The sequence below is a fragment of the Ochotona curzoniae genome, unplaced genomic scaffold (assembly GCF_017591425.1).
Source record: "Ochotona curzoniae isolate NIBS_2020 unplaced genomic scaffold, NIBS_Ocur_1.0 contig_3819, whole genome shotgun sequence".
Classification (NCBI taxonomy): domain Eukaryota; kingdom Metazoa; phylum Chordata; class Mammalia; order Lagomorpha; family Ochotonidae; genus Ochotona; species Ochotona curzoniae.
The window spans coordinates 7,956,874-7,979,304 of NW_024466004.1; the positions used below are offsets into that span (position 1 = coordinate 7,956,874).

General features: G+C 45.7%; 1 protein-coding gene across 2 annotated transcripts in view; it reads left to right on the plus strand.

Annotated features, from left to right (window-relative positions):
* Nucleotides 1–22,431, plus strand: part of BICRAL (BRD4 interacting chromatin remodeling complex associated protein like) — a 74,744-nt gene that overhangs the window by 26,002 nt on the left and 26,311 nt on the right. The window contains exons 1-5 of one of the 2 annotated variants that reach the window (XM_040983386.1): nucleotides 10,393–11,245; nucleotides 12,580–12,625; nucleotides 13,037–13,085; nucleotides 13,174–13,242; nucleotides 15,033–16,712. In XM_040983386.1, coding sequence (XP_040839320.1) covers nucleotides 11,233–11,245; nucleotides 12,580–12,625; nucleotides 13,037–13,085; nucleotides 13,174–13,242; nucleotides 15,033–16,712 — 1,857 coding nt within the window. In that variant the 5' untranslated portion in view covers nucleotides 10,393–11,232. Of the gene's footprint in view, nucleotides 1–10,392; nucleotides 11,246–12,579; nucleotides 12,626–13,036; nucleotides 13,086–13,173; nucleotides 13,243–15,032; nucleotides 16,713–22,431 lie in introns of those variants that run through there. The other variant, XM_040983387.1, reaches the window with a different exon arrangement.

Below are 22,431 nucleotides of genomic sequence, written 5' to 3' on the forward strand. Positions count from 1 at the left end.
AAACTAGGAGTCAAGAGCTTCTTCCTGATCTCCCACACAGGTGCAGGGTCCCAAGGTTTTGGCCCATCCTCAACTGGGTACAAGCAGGGAGCTGGAAGTGAAACGGTACTGCTGGGACATGAACCGGTACCCATATGGGATCCCAGCACATTCAATTGGAGGATTTAGCCACTAGACTATCTTGCTGGGCCTGGCCCTAACTTATTATTGTTATTATTATTATTATTATTATTATTATTATTATTGGAAAGTTACATATACAGAGAGGAAGAGAAACAGAGAAGATCTCTCTGCTGATTCACTCCCCAAGTGGCCACAGCAGCCAGAGCTGAGTCAGTCTGAAGCCAGGAGCCAGGAGTTTCTTTCAGGTCTCTCACACAGGTGCAGGGATCCAAGGCTTTGGACTGTCCTGTACTGCTTTCCCAGGCCATTAGCAGGAAGCTGGATAGGAAGTGGACAGCTGGGACTCAAACCAACTCCCATATGGGATGCCAGTGCCACAGGTGGAGAATTAAGTTGCTATGCCATGGTGCTGGCTCCAACTCATTATCTGATGTGGTCTATTCATGTAGAGATGGGAAAACAGGGCCCTGGGAGAGTGAGGCAGATCAGCGATGACTGTTGGTTAATCTTAGTGCCCAAAGTGGGCCCTGTGCCTTCCGTATTCAGTGTTCTCACCTGCATGTCCCCCGCATCTGCAAAGCCTTCTCACAATGTTCCTGAGCCATTTAGGCTTAGTCCATGCCCTCCCCACCAAGTTATAGCACAGTTTTGGCCAGCTGGATTGCTTAATGTATCAGATTTACTTCTGCCCCACCTCTGCTCAAGTGGAAATTAAAGCAGTTTAAACACTTCCACATCCTGCTTTTGAAATCTGCTGCCTGTGTTCACAATCAACTTTTTTTGACTTTAAGAATTTTTTTTTAATTCCTAACTTAAGACTTCTTCCTCTGGTTCCACCTTTTCTTGCCACTTAGAAGGCTCTGGCTGGTAATAAAAGGAAGTCCTTGCTCAAATAATTGCTGAAAACCTCAGGGCTAATCATGTTGAGTTTGACGGCTTCTTAATTACTGCAGATAGCCATCATTGTGGAAACTGTGTCATGTTTTCATCTAGGAAAACATCATATTCTTTCACAAAAAGCCCAGTGACCTTCACCTGCAGAAGCTTGGGGCTGCCCATCCAGGACTCCAGCACTTCTCCCCTTGTAATTGTAATAGATTGTGGCAGGTATCTGTTCCAAAAGAAGCCAAGTGCCTTAAAAGTAGCAAACAGGCAGACCATGAAGTCTTATAATTACAAAAGTTAACTCTGGAACAGTTACAAATAAGTAAAAGGAGTAAAGGTAGAATGCTTTCTGCTCACGGGATGGGTTGCTGTTCTTGTAGCATAACTTTCTGAGCTCCAAAGTCATTGGGGAAGATTGCTGGCTTAAACACTACTTCTCAACCTTGCTTTGCCAGTTCTACAAAAGTAGTAAGGGTCTTTATGTTTGTTGTTACATTCTATGTTATACTCATTTGGTATTTCCAGGCCCTAACACAGCTCCTGGCACATAGCAGGAACAACTTTGTTAAAGAATTAAAGAAGTAGCTTTCCCGTTCTCAAGCTGTTGTTCAAAATAGAAAACAAAAGGGGGAAGAGGAGAAAACACGATCTCTGCTCCTGTACCTCAGGCTGGGGAATCAATACCAACTGTTCTTAGGGGCCAGCGCTGTAGTGCAGTTGTTATTGTTGGCAGGGGTGGAGTTTCCTGGTTTCAGCATGGCTTAGCCTTGGCCTTGGAGGCCATTTGGGGAGTGAACTGATGGATGGAAGACCTTTTTCTCTTGGTCAGTCTGCTTTTCAAATAAATCAATGCATTATTGCTCAAATACTTATTTTTATTGGAAAGACAGAGTTACAGAGAGAGAAAGATCTTCCATTCACTGGCTCACTCCCTAAATGGCCACATGGCTGGAGCTGAACTGATCTGAGGTCAGGAACCAGGACTTCTTCCTGGTCTTCCATGTAGGCACAGGGTCGCAAGACTTTGAACTATTCTTTACTGTTTTCTCAGGCCACAAGCAGGGTTCTGGATGAACCAACACCCATATGGAATGTGGCATTTGTAAGGAAAGGATTAGCTAATTGAACCATTGCATGGGGGCTCAAATCAAAACATTGTGATGTAAAAAATGATTTTTTACCTTTTTTAACAAAAAGAATTATTTTGAAAATCAGTTGCAGAGCAAGACAGGGAGTCACTGAGATCTTCCATCTGCTGGTTTGCTCCCCCTGCTCTGTCACAATACCAGTCTCTATTCTTTGACCTTTTTTTTTTTTTAATTTTATTTTTTTAGTGATGATTGCATGGTTGAACAGGGTGGGAAGGATCAAGATTTAGGGAAAATTGGGTTAATTCATTGCTTCCAAATTTGCTATTTCTTCTTGTTCCTGGGGGAAGGGCAGAAGCAAAGGTAGAAACCACTCATGATTTTCCATGTGTCCCAGTACCCAGGGATGAGGAACCACCACCTCATTATCAACCCAGAGTCTCAATGTGTACATATTCCGAGGGGTCTGCTCAAGTGGCTCGGATAGTTCTGAAATGCTGCCGATTTCACTGACCTGAGGATAAGGTATTCTTTGATCTTAAAATAGGTTTTCAAAGCCTTAAACAGTGACCATAAGACCATTACTCACTAAGAGGGACTGGTGATTTACCTTCCTACCTTATAAATGTTTTAACAAAAAGTTAAAAATAACAAAAGATGTGAAACAATGATTTTCAGATTTGGAATATCAAGCAGACAGAACAGTGACTTCCGAGAGTGGAAAAATAAAGTGAAATGATCGCTGCATCTTCCTTCCCCTCGATTCCTGTCAGGAGAGTGTGCAGACCACGGGAGGGGGTCTGGTGGGAGTTTGGTCATCTTCCTGAGCTGTGGGGATGGGACCGGGAGGTGAACAAGGCCCAAGTTCACAGGGCAGAGTACCACTGGGAAAGGAGCTGCACAGAGAGAAACTCCTAGAAATCTACAGAGTGTCTGCTTGAAGTCTTCAGCTGATAGTCATTCCTCAAGTAAAAGGGAATGATCCAGATTCTGTAAAGAACATCTAAAAGACAGAAGGGATATGATGCTTGGAACCCCTCAGGGCAGAGCACAGTTTGTGTCCCCACCTGCAAGAGTGTGAAAATCCTGGTAATTCATAGGCAATCAGGTGAAGTCCTCAGGAGGGTGTCACCTCAGGGTAGGGCAAAATTAACCCTAAAGATTGGCAAAACTTAAAAACAAGCTGTAGGCCCAGCATGGTGGCCTAGTGGCTAAAGTCCTCGCCTTGAAAATGCTGGGTACCAGTTCTAGTCCTGACAAATCCACTTCCCATCCTGCTCCCTGCTTGTGGCCTGAAAAAGCAGTTGAGGATAGCCCAGGGCCTTGGGACCCTACACCCGTGTGGGAGACCTGGAGGAAGGTCCTGGCTTCTGGCTTCGGATTGGCACAGCACCGGCCATTGTGGTCACTTGGGGAGTGAATCACTGGATGGAAGATCTTCTTCTTTGTCTCTTCTCCTCTCCGTATACCTGCCTTTCCAATAAAAATAAATAAAATCTAAAAAAAATAATAGGATCAAACTATATAGAAACAACTTCATTGTGCCCTATACAAAGCTCAAAAATACCTGTATGAAAAAAAATTTTAATGACCTGATTAATAAAAAATTCACATTTGACACATGTCCAAGGTTAAGCCCCTTCCTGGGATGCCAACATTCCATGATGTTGGCGTCCCAGCTGCTCTACTTCTAATACAACCCTGCTAATGCACCTGACAAAGCAGTGGGAATGGCCCAAGTGCTTGGACCCCTGCCACTCACATGGGAGACTCAGATAAACAACCTAGCTTAAGCTTTGTTCAGCCTGGCTATAGCAGTCATTTGTGGGAAGTAAACCAGTAGATGGAAGATTTCTCTTTCTCTCTCTCTCTCTGCCTTTCAAACAAATAAATGAAGTCACACACACATACACACAAATGTCCAGCATCTACTAAAAAATAACCAGGGATGCAAACCAGCAGGAAAATATCATTTATAATGAAGCAGATGAAGTTAATCAGCAGATAACTGACCCAGAAATGACATGGATGACAGACTGAATGGAGAAAAACATTGAAGGTTACCACTATTTTGCTAAGTCCGAAAAGGTAGAGGAAAGACTGAGCATGTTAAATAAGATGTGAAAGATGTTTTAAAACACTCAGACTAAAACATCTAGAGATGAAACCTACAGTGGAAATATATTGGGAAGTATCAACAGTAGATTAGACACGACTAAACAGAAGATTATTGAGCTAAAAGACATAGCAATAGGAAATATTTTAAATGAAAGGCAAAGAAATAAAAATGTGCAAAAACAAATCAAAAAGCTCTGTGACAACTGCAGGGAGCCAAACAGCATACATGTCATTGGGATCCCTGAAGGAGGTGAGGAACACAAAATGTTTGGAAACTTTAATGGAACACACGACAAAAGAAACAAGGGAAGAATAACAGCCAACTTATCCTGGGAAATAATGCAAATGAGAAACTGGGCAGTAAATTTAGATAGCTGAAGGTGTCGGGGAAAGCCTGACAATCTTGAACTATTTGCCCAGTGAAATTATATTTCAAAAACAGGCAAAATATACGCTTAGTCAAGGCATATTATGAGAGTAGAGAGAATTCATCCCCAGTGGCACAGAACTACAAAAAACTTCTAAAGGAAATCCTCTGCATGGGATCTGGATTTCCTCAAAGAAACGAAGAACGCTGACCCTGGCACCTAGGTAATAAAACAGGAAAATGGCTACAGTTTATGCAGCTTCCACAGTTTAGGCACAAGAAACTAAATTCTTCTCTTTTTTTTAAAGATGTATTTATTTTTATTACAAAGCCAGATATACAGAGAGGAGAGACAGAGAGGAAGATCTTCCGTCCGATGATTCACTCCCCATGTGAGCACAACGACCAATGCTGCGGTGATCCAAATCTCCACACAGGTGCAGGGTCTCAAGGCTTTGGGCCGTCCTCGACTGCTCTCTCAGGCCACAAGCAGGGAGCTGGATGGGAAGTGGAGGTGCCAGGATTAGAACCGGCACCCATATGGGATCCCGGTGCGTTCAAGGCGAGGACTTTAGCTGCTAGGCCATGCCGCCAGGCCCAAGAAACTAAATTCTGAGGACAACGGCTGTGGCTGTGGCTGTGGCTCAGGACCCCTGAAAAGTTGTTGTTCGCAGTGCCGATTTCAGCACCTTTTAGAGGTCATTGTAAGTCACTGGGAAAGTACGGCATGTGCTGATACTCTACCAAATGAATACAACTAAAGCAAATGTCAGCCGTTTCCCACTCTTGGTTGGACAGCTTGTTGGATTGACTCCATCAAAGTTTTGGCTTATTAGTCATTTTTTTCTTTAAGCCATGTTTTCTAGAAGAAGAAAGAAAACAGAGACAGATAAGGCAGAGCAAAAACTTTTGTGCTCACATACCCCATTTCAGTTTGTGAAATAACTGAAATCCTGCTTTCTGACCTTCAACAAAGTTAGTTTTTTCCCACTGCTTCTAGCTTGTAATGACTGAGACAGGCAAAATGGATGCACACAGCTGACCTTCCTAGAACACGTCTTGGGGCATGCACCTGTTGCAACAGTTAAGCTGCTGTGTGGGTGGGGCTGTCAGGTGGTGTAACAGGCTAATCTTCCACAGGCCGGCACTGTCATCCCTTATAGGTGGCCAGTTGGTGTCCCAGAGGCTCTACTTGTGATCCAACTCTCTTTTTGTCCTGGGAAAGCAGCAAAGTATTGCCAAGGCCTTGGGCCCTTTCTTGCACATGGGAGTCTGGAAGCTCTTGGCTCCCAGCTTTGGATCAGCTCAGCTCTGGCCTTTATGGCCATTTAAGGCATGAACCAGAGGATGGATGAGCGCTCTCTCTCTCTGTTAAAAAATAATAATAAAATAAATAATTGAATGAAAATAAATAAGCTTTTTAAAAAGATGCTTCTTGAGGTATTCACATCTTTCCTTGGAGTACCTAGCTCTACTCCTGGCTCTGTTTCCAATGCCAGCTTTCTGCTAATTCACCTCTAGGAGGTAACAGGTGATGGCTCAAGTCGAGTCCCTGCCACACACATAGGGGACCCAGGTGGAGTTCCTGTATCCTGGCTTGAGCCTGGCTCATCCCTGGTTGTTGCAGGCGTTTGTAGACAGTGAATTTGTAGATGAAAGAGTATCTCTCTCCCCCTCCTTCTCTCCATACCCACACCCTCTTTTCTCTCCTTCTCCTCTTACCCACTTCCTCTCCCTTTACCTCTCCTTGCCTTTCAAGTAGATGAAAAACAAAACTGTAAAAAAAAATGAGTTTATTCTGATGTCAAAGAATGCTTGGGAGGCAAGCATTTGGATCAGCATTTGGATTGACGCTTGGGACACAAACATCCCTTGTCATGTTCAAGTCCCACTCCTTGGCTTTCCAGCCCAGCTTCCTGCTGGTATGCATTCTGGGAAGTGGCAAAAGATAGCTCAAGTACTTGAGTGCATGCCACCCAGGTGAGAGTTCCAAACGGCTGGATTTCTATTCCTGCTGTTGTAAGTGATGTTGATTATTTTATGTGTTCAGGAGCCATGCCTTTCCTGACGTTTTCCCTCCATTTTATTTGAAAAGCAGAGACAGAGAAGAATCTTCCCCAAATGCCTATAATAGCAGAGGCGGGGTCAGACCAAAGCAGGGAGTCCAGATCTCAATCCAAATCTCCTACCTAGGTGGCAAAGATCCAGATATTTTGGTCATATCGTGCTGCCATCTTGGGTGCTTACAGGCAAGAAACTGGAGTCAGAAGTGAAGCCGCTTGCTGATGTGTCGCCCAACTGGTACAGCTGGTATCTGTGATGCCAGCATCCCAAGTGAGAACCTGATCATTCTCAGCTGCTTACTTCCAATCCAGCTCCCTCCTAACAGCCTGGGAAAAGCAACAGAGGATGGTGCAAATACTTAGACCCATGCCACCCACATGGGAGACCCAGCAGAAGCTCTAGGCTCCTAGCTTTAGCCTGTCCCAGCACTGACCATTGTGACCGTCTGGAGAGTGAGCCAGCAGATGGATAATATCTCTGATTTTCAAAATAAATAAATCTTTAAAAAAAAAAGTAGAACAGGAAATTGAACTTAGACACTGTGATACAGGATGTAGGGTTTTTTTTAAACTTATTTTTTGAATTTTTTTAAATTGGGAAGACAGATATACATAGAGGAGAGAAAGATCTGTCTGATGGTTCACTCCCCAAGTAGCTACAATAGCCAGAGCTGAGCCAATCCAAAACCAGGAGTCAGGAGCTTCTCCCATGCAGGTGCAGGGTCCCAAGGCTTTGGGAACCAGATGGGGAACGGAGTAACTGGGATATGAACCAGTGGCATAGGGGATCCTGGGTGATATAAGGCAAGGATTTAGCCACTAGGCTATTGTGCTGCTCCCCTCTGCCCCACGTGGGATCCTAATTGCTATGTGAGACATCTGGTCTGATCTTTAATTTTTTTAAGGATTATTTATTTTTATTGGAAAAGCAGATTTTTGTGTTTTTTTATTTTTAAAGATTTTATTATTTTAATTGGAAAGGCGGATTTAAAGAAATGAGACACAGATTTTCCATCCGCTGTCTCACTCCCCAAGTGGTTGCAACAGCCGAAGCTGAATCAATCCAAAGCCAGGAGCCAGGACTTCTTCTGGGTCTCCCATGTGGATTCGGGATTCCAAAGCTTTGGGCCATCCTCTATTGCTTTCCCAGGCCACAATCAGGGAGCATAGGGGAGGTGGAATAGCCAGGACATGAACAGCATCCCTATAGGATCCTGGCGTGTGCAAAGTGAGGATTTAGCCACTGAGTCATCACACCGGACCCTGGAAAGATAATATTTTACAGAGAGGAGAGACGGGAGAGAGAAGTCATCAGTCTACTGGTTCACTCCCTAAACGGCTACAATAGTTGAAGCTGAGCTGATCCAAAGCCAGGAGTTTTTTGGTGTTTTTTTTTTTTTTTTATTAGAAAGTCAGATTTACAGAGAGAGAGAGAGAGACAGACAAAGAAAGATCTTCCATCCTCTAGTGTACTCCCTAAATGGGCATAATCCAAAGCCAAGGTGCTAGGTGCTTCTTGCAGGTCTCCTAGACAGGTACAGGGCCCCAAGGCTTTGGCCTGTCCTCTAGTATTTTTCCCATGCCATGAGCAGGGAGCTGGAAGGGAAGTGAGAGGCAGCCAGGACACAAACTAGCACCCCTATTATGGGATTCCAGCACATGCAAGGCGAGGTCATTAGCCACTAGGCTAACGCACCAGATCTTTAGCCAGGAGTTTTATCTGGGTCTCCCATGAGGGTACGGTGGCCAAGGACTTGAGCCATCCTCCGCTGCTTTCCCAGGCCCCCAGCAGGGAGCAGTCAGTGAGTGAGCTCTCTCCCAAATGGGATGCGAGTGCCACAGGTGGTAGATCAACCGGAAATACCAGCATGCTGGCCCTATGTCCTCTCTTTTCTGTGAAGTGATTATTCAGACTAATTTTCTTCAAGAACCCTGACTAATTTGTTTCCTTAATTTAGAAGCTATTATGTATCAAAAAGGAAAACTCTGGAGTATAAATAAGAAGTACTTTTTTTTTAATCTTTAAATTAGTTTTCTTTCATCATATGGATATTTTTACAGATTTATTTATTTATTTATTTTTACAAAGTCAGATATACAGAGAGGAGGATAAAGAGAGAGGAAGATCTTCTGTCGATAATTCACTCCCCAAGTGACCACAACGGCCAGAGCTGAGCCAATCTGAAGCCAGAGGCCCGGAGCCCAGAGAACCTTCCAGGTCTCCACCCGGATGCAGGGTCTCAAGGCTTTGGGCTGCCCTCAACTGCTTTTTCAGGCCTCAAGCAGGGAGCTGGATGGGAAGCAGAGTTGCCGGGATTAGAACCAGAGACCATATGGGATTCTGGGGCATGCAAGGTGAGGACTTTAGTTTCTACGCTACCGCACTGGGCCCCATCATATGGAATTTTAAAAACATTTTAAGAATTAAGATTCTCATTTGTTCATTTACTTCATTTGAAAGGTGCAAAAAGAGTGAAGTGCAGAGGGAAAGAGAGAGAAATTTTCTATTTGCTGGTTTTACTCTCCACAACAGCTGCTAAGGGCCAGACCAAAGGCAGGAGTTTTGAATTCACTCCATGCCTCCCACATGAGTGGCAGGAACTCAACTACAGAGATTCTGATATAGGATGTTACTCCAGAAGTCTGAAGTTTTATGGTATGGAATTTCCCAGTCTTTCAGGACTTCTAAGGGTTGCGATGTGTTTGGAATTTCCACACCCTAAGATCATTGTTTAAAAACTACTCTCTTAGTCCTGGTGCAGTGGCCTGGCAGCTAAAGTCCTCACCTTGCAATACCAGGATCCCATATGGGCACCAGTTCTAATCCCGGCGGCCCCGCGTCCCATCCAGCTCCCTGCTTGTGGCCTGGGAAAGCAGTGGAGGACGGTCCAAAGACTTGGGATCCTACAGCCACGTGGAAGACCTAGAAGAGATTCCTGGTTCCTGGCTTTGGATCGGCGCAGCTCCGGCCATTGCAGTCACCTGGGGAGTGAATCATCGAATGAAAGATCTTCCTCTCTGTCTCTCCTTTTCTTGTGTATCCAGCTTTGTAATAAAAATAAATAAATCTTAAAAAAAAATACTCTGACATTTCCTTGTGCATTAAGGTTATCCTTTCTTCCAGCTAACTTTTTCTTAAGATTTTTTTTTTTTAATTTGAAAGGCAAAGTTATAAAAAGAGGAGACACACAGAGAGATCCTCCCTCTGCTCTTTCACTCCCCAAATGTCCCCAGTGGCTGGAGCTGGACCGATCCAAAGCCAGGAGCCAGGAACTTCCCTCTCAGTCTCCCACATAGGTACAGGAGACCAGTGACTAGAGTCACCTTCCACTGCTTCTCCATTAACAGTGTGCTGGATGGGAAGTGAGCAGCTGGAACTAGAACTAGTGCCTTTATGGGATGCCAGGGTTGCAACTAGATGATCAGCTTGCTGACCCACAACACCAGCCTCTGCCTTTCTCATTTTAAAATAGCAGCTGAGTCCAGAACAGTGATGTCCCAACTGTTGCAGGGCTCAGCAGAACTCACACAACCACCAGATGCTGGGACTAGTGTGATGGCTCAGCTACTAAATTCTCTACCTATAGCTCGGGCATCCCATATGGTGCCAGTTCATGTCCCAGCTGCTCCACTTCCCGTCCAGCTCCCTGCTTGTGGCCTGGGAAAGCAGTCGAGGACAGCCCAAAGCCTTGGGACCCTGCACCCTCTTGGGAGACCTGGAAGAAGTTTCTGGCTTCTGGCTTCAGATTGGCTGAACTTTAGCCATTGCAACCATTTGGGGGTGGAAAGGAAGCCTTGTGGAAATCTATGGGGTGAAGGCAGGGGGTTACTAGAGGAGGAGGCCCCTTTGTGGGTCTTCTGATTGTGTGGATAGGCTGGCTGGATCTTTCCAAGGAGTAGTCTTTGAAATCAAGCCATTTGCCCATCCTGTGTGGTTTAGTGTATCAGAAGCTGCCTGATGACTTTTCAGTGTTATGACTCTTTTATTTGGGCTGCTTAGGGAGTGGTTATCACTTTGAACTTTGGGACAGTAAATGTTCTCTGTGCTTGAAAGGACCAGTGGTAGTGATACTCCAACAAGGTGATTTGTGAATCCCTTGTTAACCAAGGGAATGAAGGGTGCAAAGTGTGGGGGGAGGCTGACAGAGAGGCGGTGGTCTTCGATGTAGACTGTCTTTCACTTCCGTTATCATTAACTGATTTGTTCCAGAGAAAGCTGAATACTTTAAAATTTACCAAGGCTACCATAGAGCTCCCTTTAAGTGTTCATGTTGAAGTAAAGAAATACTATCCACTTGAGAGGTTTAGTTACTCTGTGTGATTGTAATGTCTAGGAGACAGGCACAGATACCCAAGCAGTGTGGCCGAGGCCAGCCCACTGTGTTCAGTGATGGGGTTTACCCGAAGACCCCTACAGAGGTCCCAGGAGATCGGGCTGATGTGTGCCTTCCTGATTGTCCTTCCTATCCCATCTTTAGTTCCCAAAAGTCCTGATGTGCTGGTACCCCACGCATGCCCTGAGTAGCTCCACGTTGGAGTCCCCAGAAGCAGATCTCACACCAGCTGCTCTCTGTAGGGCCAGCTCAGGATGCTATCTTTTGGTAAGCTCCCTCCCTCCCCCTTTCTCTCCCTCCACTCACACCTATCCGCCCTCCTCTGCTCTGGGGATCACTCAACATGGACGGTTTTTTCCCAGATCATTCAGCAGCTGAGCCAACTCCTACAGCAACAGGAAGGTCTCACACTCGGGGGGGCGGGTACTTACCCTGTCAGAGGCTTGCCGAGGAAAGTGAGTGCCCTTCCACTTGGCAGGAGTCAATCTGGAATGGGTGTTAGAGGGAACTGAAAGGAGATGGCAGTTTTAACAGGAAACACACACACACACATTGAGCAGAGATGATCCCGTCTGGCTGCTTCGGGCGTGTCCCATTTCTGGGCATCTCTTCAGGATTTCATTCCTCTGTCCAACTGCCGTTCACAACTGCCCTTTCCAACTGCTCCAGAACTCTTGGCTCTGGCATTCCGTGATGTAAATTATTCCACGCATGGCTCGAAATGGGTGCGAAGCAGTGTTGCCAGGTGTCGGATCACTAGTGTAAGTTGACCGGATCTCAGCGGGGAGAACTACTCTTGGAACATGGACGGTGGTTGTTTTTCAGCCAAAGCACAGTCACCACCCTCCTGGAGCCCGATGCTGTCGCTGGCTGGGGGTTGGGGGAAGGATGGGGGCATGGGAGCTCCGGGCCTGGAGCGGGAGGAAACTTTTAGTGTAGATTTTCTACTTGAAACATTCTGGTGTTGGGATGTGGATGATTTATTATTTGCCACTGGCCAGTGGCAGTCCTGCTGCCAAGGGAGGACCTCGGGACAGGACAGGGTCAAAGAGAGGGGGCAGAGGCTGCAGCAATGGCCTAGAGCCAAGGGCCTCCTCTTGGTCTCAAGGAGCAGGGAGAACCTGCCTGATTGTCCCCCTGGAAGGTAGGCAATATGCAGCAAGGACTTTAGATTGCTCACCATGTTGAGAAACCTCTGAACCCTTGAGATCGTCTCTGAAACAAAAAGAAAAAAAAATGTGGTTTCTGCCTGGGTCCTGGGGTGTTGGAAGAAGTTGCTGGTCCTGGTTTACCGCTCCCTGGAGAATCTGCAAGTGATGGAGGTTGCTGCCAGTTCTCTCTGATTTGTCTAAGTTCTTTCCCAGTTTGTAAGTTAAGGATTTCTTTACAATTAAAAGAAAAAAAATAATGGAATACTCTAGCTCCCAAACAAGCACAAAATGGTAAACATCGCGTTCCTGATGAACAACTAAGAGGCGAAAGCTGCAGGCGTGCCGCCGTGGCTTGCCAGCTGAGCGGGAGCTGTGCTTTGGTGTTGCGGTGCCACTGGCAGCCTCGGCCTGCTTTTCTGAACCACGCTCTCCTCTTCTTTTTCTCTGTAGTTGTCATGGATGATGATGATGACTCGTGTCTCCTTGATCTTATTGGGTAAGGTGCTCTTTCTGAAACCCAACCTCAGTCAGATGTGGGAGGCTTGCTTAACTAAAACTCAAATAACCATATTAAACCTGGTGGGCTTTTTTCTTTTTTAATTAGTCAGCACAGATACAACAGGGAAGCAAAGAGACAGGGACTGATGCAGGACGTACTTCATGATTGAATAATCTTTCATTAAATTTATTTTCTAACAAATGCTGAGAGGCAGCCATGAGGGAGAATTGGAAATGAAGCAGCATCAAGACAAAAATAAAGCAGCAAGTATTAGGGAACCTCTTTTAGAACACAGGCAGGACTTTACTCAAGCTCATATGTTCTTTACTTTTCACTCGGGGCAAAATGGGTATAAACCTAAGTAACGGTGTTTTCCCCTCTTCTCTTCTCTTCTCTTCTCTTCTCTAGAGACCCACAAGCATTGAACTATTTTCTGCACGGACCTAGTAATAAATCTGTAAGTAGCACTTAGGACGCCACAGATATCCGTGTTGTCCCTTCTCTGCAGTTGCTGTAACCACTTTCCTGCATTTGTGCCTTCGCAGAGCAGCGATGACTTGACTAACACAGGATACCCTGCAGCCAATTCAAATTCAATATTCGCCAACTCTAGTGTGAGTATTGGAAGCCGAATGTCTTGTATTTTGTGCCTGGAAAACTGAGGCTCTCCTGGCCTTTGTGTCATAATAAGAATCTTCACCTTGTCTTTGGCAATTCACATGAGACAAAAATCTAATTGATTTATGTCATCATTTTTCTACTTTAAACTTAGTGTGAGATTTTACTTTGTCCTTCTCCTAAGATTTCAGCCTTCTTTCTCATGACTCACAACTCTGGTAACCTGCGTGGGAAAGTATATTAGAATGTTTTGAGCCTTAGTACTCTGCAGCTTGAAAGAAAAATTCTTAACTTACAAATAATTTTCATCTTAAATGACAAGAAAGGGATTAACTGACATTTATTGAGTATTTAGTATGTGCTTGGCACTCATATTAATTTCATCAAGTTAGTTCTGTTATTGTCCAGAGCTATGGATAAGAAAACAAAAGCCCAGGGAGGTTGTTACTTGGCCCAGCATTACACACTCATGAGCTGCAGAGGTAGGATTCTAACCCAGGGCTCCAGGTGCTAGAACTCTATTTTTTAAAAAACAGATTGATTGATTGCCTGCTTGATTTGAAGATCAGAGTTAGAGAGAAATTAGTCTTCCATTTGCTGGTTTACTCTACAGGTTGTCACATGGCCAGTGCTGAGCCAGGCCAAGGCCAGGAGCTGTGGTCCTCATCTGGGTGTCCTACATGGGGTAGCAGAGGCCCATCGTCTGCTGCTCTTCCCAGGTGCACTTAGCAGGGAGTTGGATTGAAGTAGAACAGCCAAGACAAAAACCAGCAGGTGGCATTTTTCCTATATGCCACAACGCTGGCCCCTCAAGCTTTATTCTTGAAATCTCGGAGCATCTGGACAAGGAATCTGGCCTAGGGGATGGGGGAATTCAGCCTTGACTGAGTCAAGATTAAAGAGTGATGGGCTGGGCCCGGCGCGGTGGCGCAAGTGGTTAAAAGTCCTCGCCTTGCACGCCCGGGATCCCATATGGGCGCCGGTTCTAATCCCGGCAGCCCCACTTCCCTTCCAGCTCCCTGCTTGTGGCCTGGGAAAGCAGTCGAGGACGGCCCAAAGCTTTGGGACCCTGCACCCGCGTGGGAGACCCAGAAGAGGCTCCTGGCTTCGGATCGGCATAGTATCGGCCCGTTGCGCTCACATGGGGAGTGAATCATCGGACGGAAGATCTTCCTCTCTGTCTCTCCTCTCTGTATATCCGCCTTTCCAATGAAAAAATAATAAAAATAAATCTTTAAAAAAAAAAAAAAGAGTGATGGGCTGATTGAAATCACTTGGTCCAGTGCCCAGTTAATGCTAGCATGCCATCTGCATGTCATCTGCCTTAGGACCTTTATTTTCCTAATCTGTCAAATGGGCAGTAGTACAGAGTTTTTGGGAATGCAGAATCCTTCCAAGTGTTCGAGTGCGTGGAAAGTGAGCCAGGTGGTATCCTGCAAGACATTACGGCAAGAGTGGCTTTAAAAGCACAGCACTAATTTATTGTTATGTTTATGAATCAAGAGTGTTTCTGACATGTGCTTTGAACAAGTAATAGCAGCGTGTGTGAATCACTGAGCCCTGGAAGTATTTAACTTATCCCTTAACAGTAATGATTTTTGCTTATCAACTCTCCTGCATTCCAGTGAGTATTCATTCTAAGTTTTGAGACTGCTTTTGTTCAATATGCATTTACTGGGAACTTTTCATTGCTGTGGGTTACTTGTCCTCAACAAGGAGATTGGGTTTTTAATGCAGCTCTTTGGCTGGTTGACTGTGCCATGTAACATGCTGCTTATTCTTGTAGAATGCTGACCCTAAGTCGTCCCTCAAAGGTGTGAGCAACCAGCTTGGAGAAGGGCCCAGTGATGGACTGCCACTTTCAAGTAGCCTTCAGTTTCTTGAAGATGAACTTGAGTCTTCTCCTCTTCCCGATCTCAGTGAGGACCAACCTTTCGACATTCTCCAGAAATCCCTGCAGGAGGCCAATATCACAGAACAGACATTGGCAGAAGAGGCATACTTGGATGCCAATATAGGTTCGAGCCAGCAGTTTGCACAAGCTCAGCTTCACCCTTCTTCATCAACATCCTTTACTCAGGCTTCTAATGTTTCTAATTACTCAGGTCAGACGCTGCAGCCTATCGGGGTGACGCATGTGCCTGTCGGAGCATCATTCGCCAGCAATACGGTGGGTGTGCAGCATGGCTTCATGCAGCACGTGGGCATCAGTGTTCCCAGCCAGCACCTGTCTAACAGCAATCAGATTAGTGGTTCTGGTCAAATACAGTTAATTGGGTCGTTTGCTAATCAACCTTCCATGATGACTATTAATAACCTAGATGGATCTCAAATCATATTGAAGGGCAATGGGCAGCAGGCCCCCTCCAATGTGAGTGGCGGGCTTCTGGTTCATAGACAGACTCCAAACGGCAACTCCTTGTTTGGGAACTCCAGCTCCAGCCCAGTAGCACAGCCCGTCACTGTTCCATTTAACAGCACAAACTTTCAAACCTCTTTACCTGTACATAACATCATCATACAAAGGGGTCTCGCACCAAATTCAAACAAAGTTCCAGTGAACATCCAGCCAAAGCCGATCCAGATGGGGCAGCAGAGCACATATAATGTAAACAATCTGGGAATTCAGCAGCACCATGTACAACAAGGGATCTCTTTTGCCTCTGCAAACTCACCCCAGGGCTCCGGAGTCGGTCCACACATGTCTGTGAACATCGTCAACCAACAGAACACAAGAAAGCCGGTCACCTCACAGGCTGTGAGCAGCACTGGGGGCAGCATTGTGATCCATTCCCCCATGGGCCAGCCTCACGCACCCCAAAGTCAGTTCCTCATCCCTACAAGCCTTTCCGTCAGTTCCAACTCGGTCCACCACGTCCAGACCATAAATGGGCAATTGGTTCAGACTCAACCCTCCCAGCTCCTTTCTGGCCCAGTGGCCTCAGAGCATGTCATGTTGAACAGGAGTTCTTCCAACATGCTCAGGACCAACCAACCATACTCCGGACAGATGCTTAACAACCAGAACGCAGCCGTCCAGCTCGTATCCGGTCAAACGTTCGCCACATCTGCAAGTCCAGTCATCGTCAATCATGCCTCTCCTCAGATCGTGGGAGGACAGATGCCCTTGCAGCAGGCCTCGCCGACCGTGCTACACCTGTCGCCTGGGCAGAGCAACGTTTCCCAAGGAAGACCCGGCTTCACCACCATGGCCTCAGCCACGAGCATGTCGGGACCTAGTCGGTTCCCTGCTGTCAGCTCGGCCAGCACTGCTCATCCCAGTGTGGGTTCTGCGGTGCAGTCGGCGGCATCAGGATCGAACTTCACAGGGGATCAGCTGCCCCAGCCAAACCGGACTCCGGTACCAGTCAGCGTGTCTCACCGTCTTCCGGTTTCTTCTTCCAAGCCTACCAGCACCTTCAGTACCACGCCAGGAACGGGAAGCCAGCAGCAGTTCTTCTGCCAGGTAATGCCCTCATTACGTACAAATGTTTGCAGAATGGAAAAATGCAAAGTGTATTTCACTAGAGTGTAATTTGCAGCCTTGACTCCTACTTTATTGAAATTTTTCAACTTGCAATTAATTTAAAAAAAAAAACACACCACAGTACTAAGATTTAGAGAACTATGCAGTCACAGCCTTGGGTTTGAGTCTAAGCTTCATGGCACAAAGCCTATTGACTTGCTGTTCTTCATCCCTGATATGGGGACGGCAGTGCTCACATCCCATGGAGCTACCAGAAGGGTGCAGAGAATCCACACCGAACACTCGGAATGTTCTCTGGCGAGTAGCAAATACTCAGTTTGAGCCACTCCTTGCCTACTACAAGAGGATCTTCCAAAAATGCATGGGAAAATGCATTTTATGAAACACTTCTTGTATGAGTTTCAAATTTTTGGGGGGTGGCAAAGTACACTAACCTTTTCATTCATTCCTTCCACAAACTTTTTGAAGAGCTTTTGTGCACACTTGGTAAAATGTATTATGAGCATATAAAGTGAAGCCTTCTTTGAGATTATTCATTTACATAGTGTGCAAGCCACTAGGTTATGTGGCAGTAGGCCTCACAGAGGTGTTATGCTTGCTTCCTGGGGGACACACTGAGTGGCCAACTGTGAGCCATATGCCAGGGTACTTCAGAAAGGTCACAGACAAAGTGGGCATTGCAGTAGGCAAAACGGTCACTTGGACTGTGTGCATGCGCCACAGAGTCTTACCTGGCTCGCAGAGGATGGTCAAGTACTTGCCTTGTCATTTGTTTTAGAGACCCGGAATGGAGTTCCTGGCTCCTGGCTTCAGGAAGTTAGCCAGTAGATGGAAAGTTTTCTCTCTCTCTGTCAGTCTGCCTTTCAAATAAATTTATTTTTTAAAAGTCATAAGAAAATAGAATTTAAAAATAAATGTATTTGGGCGGCTGAGGATGTGACGCTGTGGTAAAGCTGCTGCCTGGGGTACCAGTATCCCATGTGGGTACTAATTCAAGTCCCACCTGCTCCACTTCTGATCCAGCTCCCTGCTGATGGGAAAGCAGTGGAAGATGGTCCAAGTGCTTAGGCCCCTGAACCCCCATGGGAAGTCTGGAGGTAGCTCCAGGCTCTTGGCTTCAGACTGGCCTAGCTCTGACCATTGTGGCTATTTGGAGAGTGAACCACAGAGTGGAAGATCTCTGTCTGTCTGTCTGTCTGTCTCTCTCTCTTTCTCTCTTTCTGTAGCTTTGCCTTTCAAATAAATAAATAAATCTTTCTTAAAGATTTATTTTTATTATTATTTTTTTTTATTGGAAAGGCGGATATACAGAGAGGAGAGACAGAGAGGAAGATCTTCCGTCCGATGATTCACTCCCCAAGTGAGCACAACGGCCGATGCCATGCCGATCCGAAGCCAGGAGCCTCTTCCGGGTCTCCCACACGGGTGCAGGGTCCCAAAGCTTTGGGCCGTCCTCGACTGCTTTCCCAGGCCACAGGCAGGGAGCTGGAAGGGAAGCGGGGCTGCCGGGATAGAACCGACGCCCATATGGGATCCCGGGCGTGCAAGGCGAGGACCTTAACCACTGCGCCACCGCGCCAGGCCCAATAAATCTTTTTTTAAAGATATTTTTGCCCATGGGATTTTTCAAATTCATGTGCAATTTTTCACAATGAACATTTTCAGTGAATTTTTTGCAGGTCCCTCATGTGCATGGATTTCATGCTGTTAGCACTAGAATAAACTTGTCTTTTAAATTTTTTTTCCCCAAAGACTTTCAGTTCTCTAGTAAAGGGGAAGATTTGGGGCACTTTTTCTGGTCAAGGGCCGATACCTGCTTTTATTGTGCTGCTGTACAGGTAGATTGCTGTGAGTATTGATAAAACCATGTGAAGATTGTGTTGCTGCAAAAGGTCCCTGTTGGCCATCAGCACCTGTCCTGCACTCTCCCCACTAACCCTTCAACTCCCCCTGGTTCTGAGTTTGTCCCTCTGTTCAGCCAGCTCTGCTGCCCACCCAGGAGGACTCACTGCGTACCCTACTCCCACTCAGGCTCTACCTTCCCCAGTTGTCCCTTTCCACTGCCTTTGGTCTCCGCATCACAAGTTTCCAAAGTTTTGTATAAACCTTTTAAGTCAAGCTGTATCAGGAAGCTATGACCGTGATGGTGTCCAAATAGATTTTCTAGTTCTGTAGTGTTTTCTACACTTACTGTCCGTTATTCTGCTCTAGGGAAGGGGTTTACCTTCCTCCTCTCTGGATGTAGTTCTTTAAATCAGTATGGACTTGTAAATTCTTATTTATTCAATGGGTTATAAACTGTTACAGTCATTTATGTGGTGCTCAGATTGACCTAGATTTGGCCAGCAGGCATCCCTCCAAATTGACTGCTCCTCTCCCTGACATGTCTCCGTCATACTTTGAGCATTTCCTTTCATTGCTGGCAAAACAACATGTTCTATGTTCAGCTTTCAGTTTCCCTGCCCCTGTCTCAGAAACGATCCATTTTTTCAAGGAGCCTTGATCCTTCTAGTGGAGAACTATTTATTCATTGATCCTGAGACCATCTCAGCCAAGAAATGTATGTGTTGATATGGAACTAATGTCTGTAGCTATTAAGACATCTGTCAATCTCTAATTAAAATTGTGAGTTCAGATCCCATTGTGATAACCAAATGGCTAAAGTCATTACCTAGCACGTACTGGGATCCCAAATGGGCACCAGTTTGTGTTCTGGCTGCTCCACTTCCCTTCCAGCTCCCTGCTGGTGGTCTGGGAAAGCAGTAAAGGATGGCCCAAGGCCTTGGGACCCTGCACCCGTGTGGGAGACCTGGAGGAGGCTTCTGGCTCATGCAGGAAGCTCCTGGCTTCAGATCGGCTCAGCTCCAGCCATTGCGGCAGCTTGGGAAGTGAGCCAACAGATGGAAGATTTCTCTCTCCATCTCTCCTTATCTGGGTAAATCTACCTTTCCAAAAATGAATAAATAAATCTCTAAAAAACACTCCAAAAAATCCACGCATATTTAATTTTTTGTTGTTTTTTGTTTTTAAAGGGTTTTTGAAAAGATTTATTTTATTTTTATTGGAAAAGCAGATATACAGAGAGGAGGAGAGACAGATACAAAGATCTTCCATCTGCTGGTTCATTCCCCCAAGTGGCTGCAACAGCTGGAGCTGAGCCAGTCCGAAGCTGGGAGCCAGAAGCTCTTCCCAGTCTCCCACGCGGGTGCAGGGTCCCAAGGCCTTGGGCTTCCTTGACTGCTTTCCCAGGCCACAAGCAGGGAGCTGGATGGGAAGCAGGGTTGCCGGGATTAGAACCGGCGCCCATATGGGATCCCGGTGCATGCAAGGTGAGGACTTTAACCACTACACTATTGCACTGGGCCCCACATATATTTTTTAAAAATTTGAGTTCATATGTAGGCCTCCCTCTTTTCCATTCTATAACTGCTTGTTCAGTATAATTATTCATTTTGCTCAGTCCTAGAGTACAGGCAAAATAGTTTTAAAATTGCCTATCCACAGGCTCAGTACAATGGCCTAATGGCTAAATCCTGCCTTGCATGCAACAGGATCCCATATGGACACCAGTTCGTGTCCCAGCTTTCACTTCCCATCTAGCTCCCTGCTTGTGGTCTGGGAAAGCAGTAGAAGACAGCTCAAAGCCTTGGGACCCTGTGCCCATGTGGGAGACCCAGAGGAAGCTCCCAACTCCTGACTTCAGATTGGCACAGCTCCGTCCGTTGCGCCACTTGGGAAATGAACCAGTGAACAGAAGATCTTTCTGTCTCTCTTTCTCTCTGTAAATCTGACTTTCCAATAAAAATAAAATCTTTAAAAAACAAAATTGTTTATCCACAACTATGAAAAATAAGGCTACAAATTAGACTGTCATTTGCCTGAGGAATGTGTTTGGTACAATGATTAAGCCACTGTTTGGGGCATCTGCATCATTTGAGTTCCAGCTATTACACTTCCAATCCAGCTTCGTACTAATGCTCACGCTGGATTGCAGCAGATGATGTTCAAGTGCTTGAATCTTTGTCACCTTTATCAGAGACCTGAATGGAGTTGTGGGCTCCTGGCTTCAGCCTGGCCCAGCCCCTGGCTGTTCAGGTCTTTGGGGAATAACTGAACAGACCAAAGACTTCTGTCTCTCCCTGTGCCTTTCAAATAAAATGGACACAACAACAACAAAAACATTCTGTGACTTGGGTTAGTACCTGGGCCTCTGCCACCCGTTGGGGGACTGGGACGGAGCTCCCGGCTCCCTGCTTCTTCCTGGTAAAGCCTTGGCCTTTGTGCCTTTTGGAGAGTGAACCAGTAGATGGAGGATTTCTCCCTCAACCCTGTTTCCCGCACTGTCTTTTTCTGTAACTCTGCCTTTCAAATAAATAAATCTTTAAAAACAAGTTACTTGGGTTAATCACTTTTTTTTTTCTCCCCTTGATGGGATTTTGCTCTTTGTTTATAGTTTTGTTTATTTTTATCTGTTTCGTTGTAGGATTCTTTCTCTGCCTTTCTTGCTGATTTTTCTTTTTTTGTAGTTTCTTACAAATATTTGAACCATTTCCATAGGCCCGCGGCCAGGGCTACACAGAAAGTGGACCTGGGCCAAGCTTAAGCACTGCTTCTCACTCAGCTCCTCAAGTTTCTTGTTAATTTTCCCTGTATTGGTTTTTCACTCAAATGAACACATACACGTATTCTTAGCCTTTCTTAGTTAAAACGTAGTATCCTGTACATATTTTTCTTTACCTTGATTGAAAAAAGTTTTCTTAAAGCCCAAATGTCTATTATTAGGGAAAAGATTGCATATGACAAAGTGCTACATAGCTATTTGAAACTGTTTCATTGTAGTATGGTGAGTTAAGCTGCCACCTAAAGACCCCAGCATCCCATAAAGCAATTGGTTTGAGTCCTGGATGCTCCCCTTGTGATCCAGCTCCTCTGGTGACCTAGGCAAAGCAGTGAAAGATGGTCCACAGTAGCTGGGCACTGCCACCATGTGGGTGACCCAGATGAAGCTCTTGGCTCCTGGATTTGAAAAGCAGTCTTCACCTGCCATGCCACTGTGCCCCATCCCTGATGGAAGTACTTCATTAAGACTAGACTGTTGTATAAACAAATGGTTACACTCTCAGAAAAATCATGAGAGAGACAGTGTAATGTATTAGGAACTGAAAGCTGAAAACCCTCTTGTTTTTGAAACACTCAAATTTGATTAGGTAAGAATGCAGTGTTTTCTTCTGATCTGTGCTTTTGCTCTCTGATGTTTATTTATTCATTTTAGATTTATTTCTTTCTAGTGGAAGTCAGATTTACAGAGATAAGAGACAGAAAAATCCTCCATCTACTAGTTCACTCCCCAAATGGCCACAACAGCAGGAGCTGAACCGATCTGAAGCCAAGAGCCAGGAGCATCCTCAGCGTCTCCCACTTGGGTGCAGGGTCCCAAGGCCCCAGGCTGTCCTCGACTGCTTTCCTAGGGCACAAGCTGGATGGGAGATGGGGTCACTGGAACACGAACCAGCATCCACATGAGGTTCTGGTGCATGCAAGGCAAGGACTTCACCACTAGGATACTATGCTAAGGCCATTCTCTGTTATTTCTATTAACTCAACAACAGTCCAAAAATACTAAATGAAATTTTCTAGGGGTATTCATAAGTTTTCAGTGGCCCAGCCTCCTGAGCAGCATGATGAAGTCTCACCCCGT